At 40.4% G+C, this 12,188-nt stretch overlaps 1 protein-coding gene across 2 annotated transcripts in view; it reads right to left on the reverse strand.

Annotated features, from left to right (window-relative positions):
* The window catches only part of LOC129839880 (zinc finger protein ZFP2-like), a 96,778-nt gene continuing 84,590 nt past the window's right edge, over nt 1–12,188 (reverse strand). For both annotated transcript variants that reach the window (XM_055907580.1, XM_055907581.1), the window contains exon 2: nt 1–3,288. In XM_055907580.1, the coding sequence (XP_055763555.1) occupies nt 2,129–3,288 (1,160 nt within the window). In that variant the 3' untranslated portion in view covers nt 1–2,128. The remainder of the gene's footprint in view (nt 3,289–12,188) is intronic.

Raw genomic sequence — 12,188 nt, forward strand, 5'->3', positions numbered from 1 at the left:
TCAATTGTTGACATCAAATCAAGCTTTATTTATACAGCACATTTCACACATGGTTACAACACAATGGCTTCACAGGAGAAAACAATGAAAATAAACTGAAATATTTAGTACACAAAAATAAGAGGATAAAAAAAACAGAAAATTAACTGAAAGACCAATGAGCATTCTAAGGAAATGCCATTGATTAAAACACTAATTGGATGAAATATCCAACCCAAAATATAAGCTTGTTTTTTAGGAGGGGTTCTCAAAGACACTATGGGGGTGTCGACTGAAAGTTGACTCGTAACAACTGGGACCTAAAAGACACCCACCATGAGACCCACTAAATCTGCCCAAGAAGAAGCAAACAAAATAAAAACCCACAGCAAACTTAAAGACAGGAAGCAAACCAAAAAGGTGGAGCAACTAAAGGTGTTGACTCTCCACATCTATCAAGACAACTGGAGCACTGGGCCAGACACTCTTAAATAGAAACTGGACCGGATCAGGTGAAACACCTTCCCACTAACGAGATGGACAAGCCAGCACAGGTGTAACACATACTGACTAACGAGGTGACACCAATCAGTGCGTCCTACGTGCTAACTAGCTATACGTGCTAAAGTCCAACCTCAAAACATAAATGGAAAAACGAAAGACTAACTAACACCTTAAGAGAATGCTCACTAACAACAGAAAACAACTTCCATTTCACATTATAATCAACTACAATGCTTCACCTTCACCAATATAAACATGGTGTCTGTCTACTGGCAACAACAATTACAAACAATATTTATTTTTTATTATTCCCACAAAGATTTTTCTTTCTATAGCTTCTAGAACTCACCAGCTTCTAGAACTCTCGTCCCCTTGGAACGAGCCCAAACAAAACTCATCTCCAATACGGAAAAACGTGCAGTAAAAATAAACTGTGATCCATGGCAATGCCCTGGCTAAACGCAAAACACAAAACATTTTGACTGCCCCCCTTGAGACAATCAGCAACCAGGTTGTTCTCACCACAGACATGTCTGATTTCAAGAGGAAACTCCTGCAATATCCGTAGTAACTTTCCACCTCACTGCGGAGCTTCTCTCTCTTTTCAGAGTTCACTCGATAGGCATGTTGTTGGATCGGGGCCCAGTCCCCAATGTCATGCTCTAGTACATTTGGTTTGGCACATGTGAGAATTAACCCTGATTTTCTAAAAACAGGGCAACAATGTCAATATAATTGTACAAAAAAATTGTCAGTTGGTTGCATGAATAATTTTCATTACTAAATGTTATATGAAATATTTGATTGCATAGTATTATTTTCAACGGCTTTTCAATTACATTTTGCTAAGTGGGATAGCCCAATGTCAAAACATAGTATTAACGTGTCCAAATCAATAACCAATATGCAGAAACAGTTTGGGATAAATTGAAAACCTAACATGTGGTATATACACAAACATCTGCCACAATAATTGTCTTTTTTTAAAACAAGCTCCTTATAAACTGCACAAGCACTAGAAACACTGTTGTTTTGACAAGTAGCAATAAATCACTGATATCGATTATGGGGGAAATCAGGTTGTATGTGCTGTTGAAACTAACACAACTAAAAAACATGGAAAAGGGAGATATATTTTAGCTCACTGGTTAGAGGACAACCTGCAGAAGACAGTCAGCTACATATTGGAGTGATGCATTTAAATTTAGGGGTCGCTAAACAAAGGAACACAACACTTATTTGTCATCACTCATCGATATTATGTTGAAATCAGTTGATTCTGGGAATAATGTGTACATCACTGGTTAGAGGACAACTCTTTTTTTGTTAGTCACTGTGTTGAATCACATAAATAGTACTCTTTCAATTCAGAGCCTGGATTTCCCCCAATGAGCCTAATATCCATATCATGTTGAAATCAATTGATAAGGGGGCAAATGTTTAGGGTTCTACATTGTGACATTCTGACTGACTGACTGCAGAGTATATTTATATACTATATATTAAAACATTCTACATTGAGACATTAAAACACTCCTACTACAATGTTAAAACATTCTACATTGTGACATTAATTCATTGATATCATGACACAACTCCTTCATATATACATTTTCTGATATTTGATCAGAGATCTTTTATCAGATTATCTCTGGTCACAGCTAAGAGGCTTCTCTCCTGTGTGTGTTCTCTGGTGCACTGTCAGATGGCCAGATCGAACAAAACTCTTCCCACATTGATCACAGCTAAACTGTTTCTCTCCTGTGTGTATTCTCTGGTGCACTGTCAGATCTCCAGATCGAACAAAACTCTTCCCACATTGACCACAGCTATAAGATTTCTCTCCTGTGTGTATTCTCTGGTGTAAAGTCAGAGAGCCAGATGTAGTAAAACTCTTCCCACATTGATCACAGCTAAACGGTTTCTCTCCTGTGTGTATTCTCTGGTGCACTGTGAGCTGGTCAGATCGAACAAAACTCTTCCCACATTGATCACAGCTATATGGTTTCTCTCCTGTGTGTGTTCTCTGATGTGCAGTCAGATGGCTAGATGTAAAAAAACTCTTTCCACATTGTGCACAGCCATATGGTTTCTCTCTTGTGTGATGTCTTTGATGTATTTTAAGTTTTACTGATGAGGCGAATCTCTTCCCACATTGACCACAGCTATAAGGTTTCTCTCCTGTGTGTGTTCTCTGGTGTATAGTTAGATAGCCAGAAGAAGAAAAACTCTTCCCACATTGATCACAGCTAAACGGTTTCTCTCCTGTGTGTATTCTCTGGTGCACTGTCAGTTCTCCAGATTGACTAAAACTCTTCCCACATTGATCACAGCTATATGGTGTCTCTCCTGTGTGTGTTCTCTGGTGTTTAGTCAGATTGCTAGATTGACTAAAACTCTTCCCACATTGATCACAGCTATATGGTTTCTCTCCTGTGTGTGTTCTCTGGTGCACTGTCAGATAGCCAGAAGTAGTAAAACTCTTCCCACATTCATCACAGCTATAAGATTTCTCTCCTGTGTGTGTTCTCTGGTGTATAGTCAGATTGCTAGATGTAGTAAAACTCTTCCCACATTGACTACAACTATAAGGTTTCTCTCCTGTGTGTGTTCTCTGGTGCACTGTCAGATCACTAGATTGACAAAAACTCTTCCCACAGTCAGAGCAGCAGTGAGTTCTCTTCCCTGTGGATCTCTGCAGGTGTTTATTGATGTGTTCTGATCTGGAGAGACTCTTCTCTGCCTCGTCAGCATCATGAGGTTGTTGAGGCTCCCCAGAGGATCCACGATAGTCCCGTATCTCTCCTGTGCGAACAACAAAGTCAGATGATTAAAGGTCAACAACAGTGGAAATCCACTGTAAAAGGTGATGCCAACAGCGTAGCCATGATGTTGTACAACAATTGACGTCTGTAATGAATGTTACAATTATTTGACAATTGTCTCAAAATGAGCAAGATTAGTCATATTTTAGTAGTAACATCGATGATTGTAGAGTAGAAATAAGTTATTCATGTTGTTGAAACTCTAAGCAGTGTGCCAGACGACTTTTGGTGTCCAATATAGGGCCCTTTCTGTGTTTAATAAAATTGCGGCACGAGGGCGATGCGCACACAATTTGATTGCATAAACATCTCTCTGCTAATGAGGAAACCGATAGTAATGGATGTAGTATATCTGGTAATGAGGAAACCACAAGTTATGGATGTAGTATATCTGCCTGGAGCAAAAATGGTGAGCAAAGCTTTTAGTTTTTCACAATGTATTCTGAATGTGAATGGGGAAAAACTCAGGGGAGTAACCTCTATTTCCAGGTTGCTTATGAGTACATTTCACACTACTTTGGATTATAATTGTAAGGCTCGTTTGAATGTTCTGCTTAATATAAATGTGTGCTACAGTATTAAGAATGTGTAATTATTGAAGAACCGCGTTAATGACAGTATACATTTGGGTGTTGCTAATAAAGTTGAGATTTCTTTTGTATTTCACCTTTATTTAACCAGGTCGGCCAGTCGAGAACAATTTCTCATTTACAACTGTGACCTACCAAGATAAAGCAAAGCAGTGAGACAAAAACAACAGAGTTAAACGTGGGATAAACAAACGTACAGTCAATAACACAATAGAAAAATCTATATACAGTGTTTGCAAATGGAGTAAGGAGGTAAGGCAATAAATAGGCCTTAGTAGCAAAGTAATTACAATTTAGTAAATTAACACTGGAGTGATAGATGTGCAGATGATGATGTGCAAGTAGAATTACTGGTGTGCAAAAGAGCAAAAAAAGTTAATAAAACATGGGGATGAGGTAGGCAGTTGTATGAGCTATTTACAGATGGGCTGTGTACAGCTGCAGCGATCGGTAAGCTGCTCAGATAGCTGATGCTTAAAGTTAGTGAGGGAGATATAAGTCTCCAACTTCAGCAATTTTTGCACTTCGTTCCAGTCATTGGCAGCAGAGAACTGGAAGGAAAGGTGGCCAAAGTAGGTGTTGGTTTTGTGGATGATCAGTGAGATATACTTCCTGGAGTGCGTGCAATGGGTGGGTGTTGCTATGGTGACCAGTGATCTGAGTTAAGGCAGCCTAGCAAAGACTTATAGATGACCTGGAGCCAGTGGGTTTGGCGACGAATATGTAGCGAGGGCCAGCCGACGAGAGCAGTGGTATATGGGGCTTTGGTGACAAAACGGGTGGCACTGTGATAGACTGCATCCAGTTTGCTGTGTAGAGTGTTGGAGGCTATTTTGAAAATGAAATCGCCGAAGTCAAGGATCGGTAGGATAGTCAGTTTTACGAGGGTGTGTTTGGCAGTGTGAGTGAAGGAGGCTTTGTTGCGAAATAGGAAGCCAATTCTAGATTTAATTTTGGATTGGAAATGCTTAATATTAGTCTGGAAGGAGAGTTTACAGTCTAGCCAGACACCGAGAAATTTATAGTTGTCCACATATTCTAAGAAAGAACCGTGCAGAGTAGTGATGCTAGTCGGGCGGGTGTGGGCAGCGATCGGTTGTTGATTGATAGGTTGTTCTTATCGGCTGTTGAGTCTGCTGATAAGAATACGGTGATTGACAGAGTCGAAAGCCTTGGCCAGGTTGATGAAGACAGCTGCACAGTACTGTCTTTTATCGATGGTGGTTATGATATCATTTAGTACCTTGAGTGTGGCTGAGGTGCATCCGTGACCAGCTCGGAAACCGGATTGCACAGCGGAAAAGGTACGGTGGGATTCGAAATGGTCAGTGATCTGTTTGTTAACTTGGCTTTCGAAGACTTTAGAAAGGCAGGGCAGGATGGATAGAGGTCTGTAATAGTTTGGGTCTTGAGTGTCACACCCTTTGAAGAGGGGGATGACCACAGCAGCTTTATAATCTTTAGGAATCTCGGACGATACGAAAGAGAGGTTGAACAGACTATATATATGTATATATATATCTATATGTATATACCTTAATAAAACTGTTGGACATTACATAGACAGGTGTAATCATACACAACATGATTTCATGTGGCACAAACAAAAACACAAAACACAGAGAGCAGTGGTAGGACTTTTACCGTGTTTATCCTCTAATGCTCCTTCAGGCTACTTGACCAGGTAAAACCCTTTCCAAAAAAAAACCCTGGGAGCATTGGAAAGGCTTTTCTCCTCTGCATCCTCTCATGAGCTTTAAGGTACACCATTCGTGAAAATCTATTTTTACACTGGGAGCAGAAAATACTTTTCTCCTGTGTGTATTCTCTTGTGCCTTTTCAGGTTAGTTAACACGGCAAAACTCTTTCCACACTGGGAGCATTGGAAAAGCTTTTCTCCAGTGTGTGTCCTTTCATGCAGTTTTAGGTTCCCTAACCAGCAAAAACTATTTTCACAGTGGGAGCAGTGGTGTTGTCTTGCTTAATAAAGTAATCAATATACTTAGAGATGGGTTCTGTCAGACTTTCATTACCACTAATGACTGGTCTGCCTGGGGGTTTTTCAAGATTTTTGGAAGAAGGTAAAAAGAAGCCATACGCGGACTGCCATTGAAAAGAAATTTGAACTCATTGTCTGAAATGTAACCATTTTCCTTAGCTTCTGTGAGGATCCCTTTCAATTCAGTTTTTAGGTCCTCTGTAGGGTTGAAGGTAAGAGATTGGTAGAATTCGTCATTGTCTAATTGACGGTAGGCTTCTGTCACATATTTGTCTTTACACCACACTACTGTAGCACCACATTTGTCTGCTTATATTGATTACTGAGCATTGATTAGTATATTGATTACTTTATTAAGCCTTTTCTGATGTCACTTCCAGCCTATCTTCAAGATACCACAGATGTGTTGAACAAAATTAAGGAATTGAAGAATATAGGTACAGCTTCCTTTTTAGTCACCATGGATGTGGAGTCTCTATACATCACCATTGAGCATCAACAAGGTTTGGCAGCGATGCACCATTTCTTGAGTCCCCGGCCTGAAACTGAGATGCCTCCTACAGAATTCATTGTATCACTGACTGAATGGACTCTTAATCATAACATCTTTATCTTCCAGGACCGTATTTTTAAACAGGTCAAAGGATGTGCCATGGAAGCTTGCTACAGCCCTTCCTACGCTGGTTTGTACTTGGGTAAATGGGAAAATGACTTCATTTTGGATCCTTCTAATAACCATTTCTTTGACCAGATTATATGGTGGGGACGCTATATTGATGATGTTTGCCTGTTTTGGTCCGGCTCAGAAGATGAACTTATTTCCTTCCACCAATACCTTAACAGCATTAACCCTAACATCAAACTAACTATGGAATACAGCAAGGATAACATTCATTTTTTGGACCTCGACATTAGTAAAATTGACAAAGGTTGTTTGCACACATCAATCTTTAGGAAGCCTACAGATGGGAATGCCATTCTGAGGGCAGACAGCTTTCACCCCAAAAGGCTAAAAGAGAATATTCCATATGGCCAATTCCAAAGAGTCCGCAGAATTTGCGATCAGGAAACAGACTCCAGTGTCAAATCTGCTGAATTGGAGAATCGCTTTTTGGATCGGGGCTACAGCGTTCAGGTCCTGAAAGATGCAGGTATAAGGGCTGGATTACTTGACAGAGAGAACTTGTTACGAAGAGGAGTGCCTCGTGATACATCAGAGAGAGTGTATTTTGTTACAAAATACAGCACTGAAGCAGAGAACATTAAAAGAATCATTAAAAATAATTGGGGAATCAACCAAAGTGATACGCTACTACGCCAATTCTTTCCTGAACCACCAGTCATAAGCTTTAAGAGATGTCCTACCCTAAATGACAAATTAGTCCACAGTTATCTTCCGGGTGACTCTCAAAAAACTTGGCTTGACCACAAACCCAAGGGCTCTTTTAAATGTAACCAGTGCAACCATTGCAGTAATATTGCACAGAAAAAGTATTTTGTTGACACAGCTTCTAAAATGGAGTATAACCTCAAGCGTTTTATTAACTGCAAAACCACTCATGTCATCTATAGATTAGAATGTCCACAGTGCAAGGTGTTCTACATTGGACGGACAAAGAGACGCCTTCAAGATCGCTTGGCGGAACACAAGTACGCCATACTGGTAGGCAATGAAGAGTACCCCATGGCAAGGCACTACAAGTCCTTACACCATGGCAACCCTGCCTCCCTACAAGCTATGGGTATTGATCATGTTCCGGCCTCTATTAGAAAAGGGGACCGTCTTAAACAGTTAAACCAAAGGGAAAGTTTGGGGATTTACAAACTACAGGCCACTAAGTACCCTGGTTTAAATGAAGATATGGATTTACAAGCTACAGGCCACTAAGTACCCTGGTTTAAATGAAGATATGGATTTACAAACTACAGGCCACTAAGTACCCTGGTTTAAATGAAGATATGGATTTACAAGCTACAGGCCACTAAGTACCCTGGTTTAAATGAAGATATGGATTTCTCCCCCTTCCTGTAGGGTTGTGATGGGTCCATTTGCTGTCATCTAGTGGACATTTTGCTCTATTGCCCTCAGCTATGTTTGGACTGTTGTTCATGTTTTGCTGTGGTCTAATGTACTGTGGAATATATTGCTTTCTTGTTCTGGACACTTCTCCCAGTCATGGTTAGGGTTGGAACTGCCTCTCTGGGTGTTCTGATGCTTCTAGCTTGGAGTTGAATGCTCATGATAACATAGCTACAGTATTTCACCTTTTCATGTGTATATTATTGCTTACTAGGTGTGTCCAATTTGGTAACCACTCCCTCTTCTAATTAGGGCTAATTGGCAAAGCCTTTCAAAAGAGGACATTGTATTCTCCTTTTTCTGTACTCCCTGACGAAGGCCATGCAGCCGAAACGCGTCGGTTTTTAAACAACTTTGTTTCTATTGAACATGCCATACTAATAAAGGCATTTTAATTAATTATATGAAGAGTGCCTTGGTCCTCCTTTCTTTTTGGTTATAATTATTTGTTTTACCATTTTATCTACATTGTAGAATAATAGTGAAGAAATCAAAACTATGAAATAACACATATGGAATCATGTTGTAACCAAAAAAAGTGGTAAACAATTCAAAATATATTTTAGATTTTTCAAAGTAGCCACCCTTTGCCTTGATGACAGCTTTGCACACTCTTGCCATTCTCTCAACCAGCTTCACCTGGAATGCTTTTCCAACAGTCTTGAAGGAGTTCCCACATATGCTGAGCACTTGTTGCCTGCTTTTCCTTCACTCTGTGGTCCAACTCATCCCAAACCATCTCAATTGGGTTGAGGTCAGGTGATTGTGAAGGCCAGGTCATCTGGTGCAGCACTCCATCACTCTCCTTTTTGGTCAAATAGCCCTTACACAGCCTGGAGGTGTGTTGGGTCATTGTCCTGTTGAAAAACAAATGATAGTCCCACTAAGCCAAACCAGATGGGATGGCGTATCGCTTCAGAACGCTGTGGAAGCCAGACAGGTGCGTGCCTTTCCAAATCATGTCAATCAATTGAATTTACCACAGGTGGACTCCAATCAAGTTGTAGAAACATCTCAACAATGATCAATGGAAACAGTATGCACCCGAGGTCAATTTCAAGTCTCATAGCAAAGGGTCTGAATACTTATGTAAATAAGGTATTTCTGTTTTTTATTTTTAATAAATGTGACATTTTTTCTCCAAACCTATTTTCTCTTTTTTTATTACGGGGTATTGTGTGTAGACTGATGAGGATTTTTATTTATTTAATCCATTGTAGAATAAGGCTGTAATGTAACAAAATGTGGAAAGACAAGTGACAAAAAGGGGGTTAAAGACTTAAAGACATGTAAAAAAATATATAGATATAATTTTTTACATCTCTTAGATATCAGACAGACACTTCAGAACAAACTTCCTTTAGATGTTCTGGGGGAAACAATGTTACTATGGTTACTGTTGTTCCATGTTGTGAATGTTATCCAATGTGTTACTATGGTTACTGTTGTTCCATGTTGTGAATGTTATCCAATGTGTTACTATGGTTACTGTTGTTCACTGTTGTGAATGTTATCCAATGTGTTACTATGGTTACTGTTCCATGTTGTGAATGTTATCCAATGTGTTACTATGGTTACTGTTGTTCCATGTTGTGAATGTTATCCAATGTGTTAGTATGGGTTATAGCAGTATGGATAAATATTTTTTGTTGATACTTCCATCGGTCTTACAGTTCAAAATCAAATAGAAAAATGATCCTTGGTATAACCTTATAAAACAGTACAATACAGGGGAAGCCCTTCATGTTGTTTAAACCTTAAAACAATTCCATATAGCTTAGAAGAACCTCCCCCTCAGACAGGGCTTAGACTGTAATGGGTTAAAACTATCTGAGACTTACATTACTCTGAGACTAGTTATCCTGGGATCTAACATTACTCTGAGACTAGTTATCCTGGAATCTAACATTACTCTGAGACTAGTTATCCTGGGATCTTACATTACTCAGACTAGTTATCCTGGGATCTAACATTACTCTCAGACTAGTTATCCTGGGATCATACATTACTCCGAGACTAGTTATCCTGGGATCTAACATTACTCTGAGACTAGTTATCCTGGGGAATATTTTTAATACATTTGCAAAAAATCTAAACCTGTTTTTGATTTGGCATTATGGGGTATTGTGATGGCATTATGGGGTATTGTGATGTCATTATGGGGTATTGTGTGTAGATTGATGAGGATTTAAAAAAATAATAATCAATTTTAGAATAATGGGATGCACTGATATCACATTTTTGGCCAATATTTTCCTTGCCCCCAAAAAACGATACCGATAACCGATATTTAAAATTTTAGCGGCCTTTTAACATTCTAGTACAGTTAAAGAGTTAAACACACACCCGGACGCAGCGGTCTAAGTCACTGCATCTCAGTGCAAGAGGCGTCACTACAGTCCCTGGTTCCAATCCAGGCTGTATCACATCAGGCCGTATGTGAGGCTGTATCAGGCTATATCACATTATGACTGCCTTGCCTGGTTCACCAACTACTTTGCAGACAGAGTTCAGTGTGTCAAATCGGAGGGCATGTTGTCCGGTCCTCTGGCAGTCTCTATGGGGGTACCACAGGGTTCAATTCTCGGGCCGACTCTTTTCTCTGTATACATCAATGATGTTGCTCTTGCTGCGGGCGATTCCCTGATCCACCTCTACGCAGACGACACCATTCTGTATACATCTGGCCCTTCTTTGGAAACTGTGCTATCTAACCTCCAAACGAGCTTCAATGCCATACAACACTCCTTCCGTGGCCTCCAACTGCTCTTAAACGCTAGTAAAACCAAATGCATGCTTTTCAACCGTTCGCTGCCTGCACCCGCACGCCCGACTAGCATCACCCCCCTGGACGGTTCCGACCTAGAATATGTGGACATCTATAAGTACCTAGGTGTCTGGCTAGACTGCAAACTCTCCTTCCAGACTCATATCAAACATCTCCAATCCAAAATCAAATCTAGAGTCGGCTTTCTATTCCGCAACAAAGCCTCCTTCACTCACGCCGCCAAACATACCCTAGTAAAACTGACTATCCTACCGATCCTCGACTTCGGCGATGTCATCTACAAAATAGCTTCCAATACTCTACTCAGCAAACTGGATGCAGTTTATCACAGTGCCATCCGTTTTGTTACTAAAGCACCTTATACGACCCACCACTGCGACCTGTATGCCCTAGTCGGCTGGCCCTCGCTACATGTTCGTCGTCAGACCCACTGGCTCCAGGTCATCTACAAGGCTATGCTTGGTAAAGTGCCGCCTTATCTCAGTTCACTGGTCACGATGGCTACACCCACCCGTAGCACGCGCTCCAGCAGGTGTATCTCACTGATCATCCCTAAAGCCAAAACCTCATTTGGACGCCTTTCCTTCCAGTTCTCTGCTGCCTGCGACTGGAACGAATTGCAAAAATCTCTGAAGTTGGAGACTTTTATCTCCCTCAACAACTTTAAAAATCTGCTATCCGAGCAGCTAACCGATCGCTGCAGCTGTACATAGTCCATCTGTAAACTACCCACCCAATTGACCTACCTCACCCCCCATACTGCTTTTATTTATTTACTTTTCTGCTCTTTTGCACACCAGTATCTCTTCTTGCACATGATCATCTGATGATTTATCACTCCAGTGTTAATCTGCTAAATTGTAATTACTCGATTTATTGCCTACCTCATGCCTTTTGCACACATTGTATATAGATTCTCATTTTTCTACCATGTTATTAACTTGTTTATTGTTTACTCCATGTGTAACTCTGTGTTGTTGTCTGTGTCACACTGCTTTGCTTTATCTTGGCCAGGTCGCAGTTGCAAATGAGAACTTGTTCTCAACTAGCCTACCTGGTTAAATAAAGGTGAAATAAAATAAAATAAAAAGGCCGTGATTGGGAGACTCATTGTAGTTGTCTGTTATTGGTGTAGAGAGGAAGACAAAGGAGAGGGATCCCACATGTGGATAGGAAGACATAAATGATCATTATTACTGGAAAATATTCATTTAAAATCCAGGAATTGAACAACTTTAGCTCTCTAGGTCAAGCCAGTGGGTTACAGTAGGTTGTATCTCTCTAGGTCATGCCAGTAGGTTACAGTAGGTTGTATCTCTCTAGGTCATGCCCGTAGGTTACAGTAGGTTGTAACTCCAGGTCAAGCCAGTATGCTACAGTAGGTTGTATCTCTCTAGGTCATGCCAGTAGGCTACAGTAGGTT

The sequence above is a fragment of the Salvelinus fontinalis genome, chromosome 40 (assembly GCF_029448725.1).
Source record: "Salvelinus fontinalis isolate EN_2023a chromosome 40, ASM2944872v1, whole genome shotgun sequence".
In the NCBI taxonomy this organism is placed as follows: Eukaryota; Metazoa; Chordata; class Actinopteri; order Salmoniformes; family Salmonidae; genus Salvelinus; species Salvelinus fontinalis.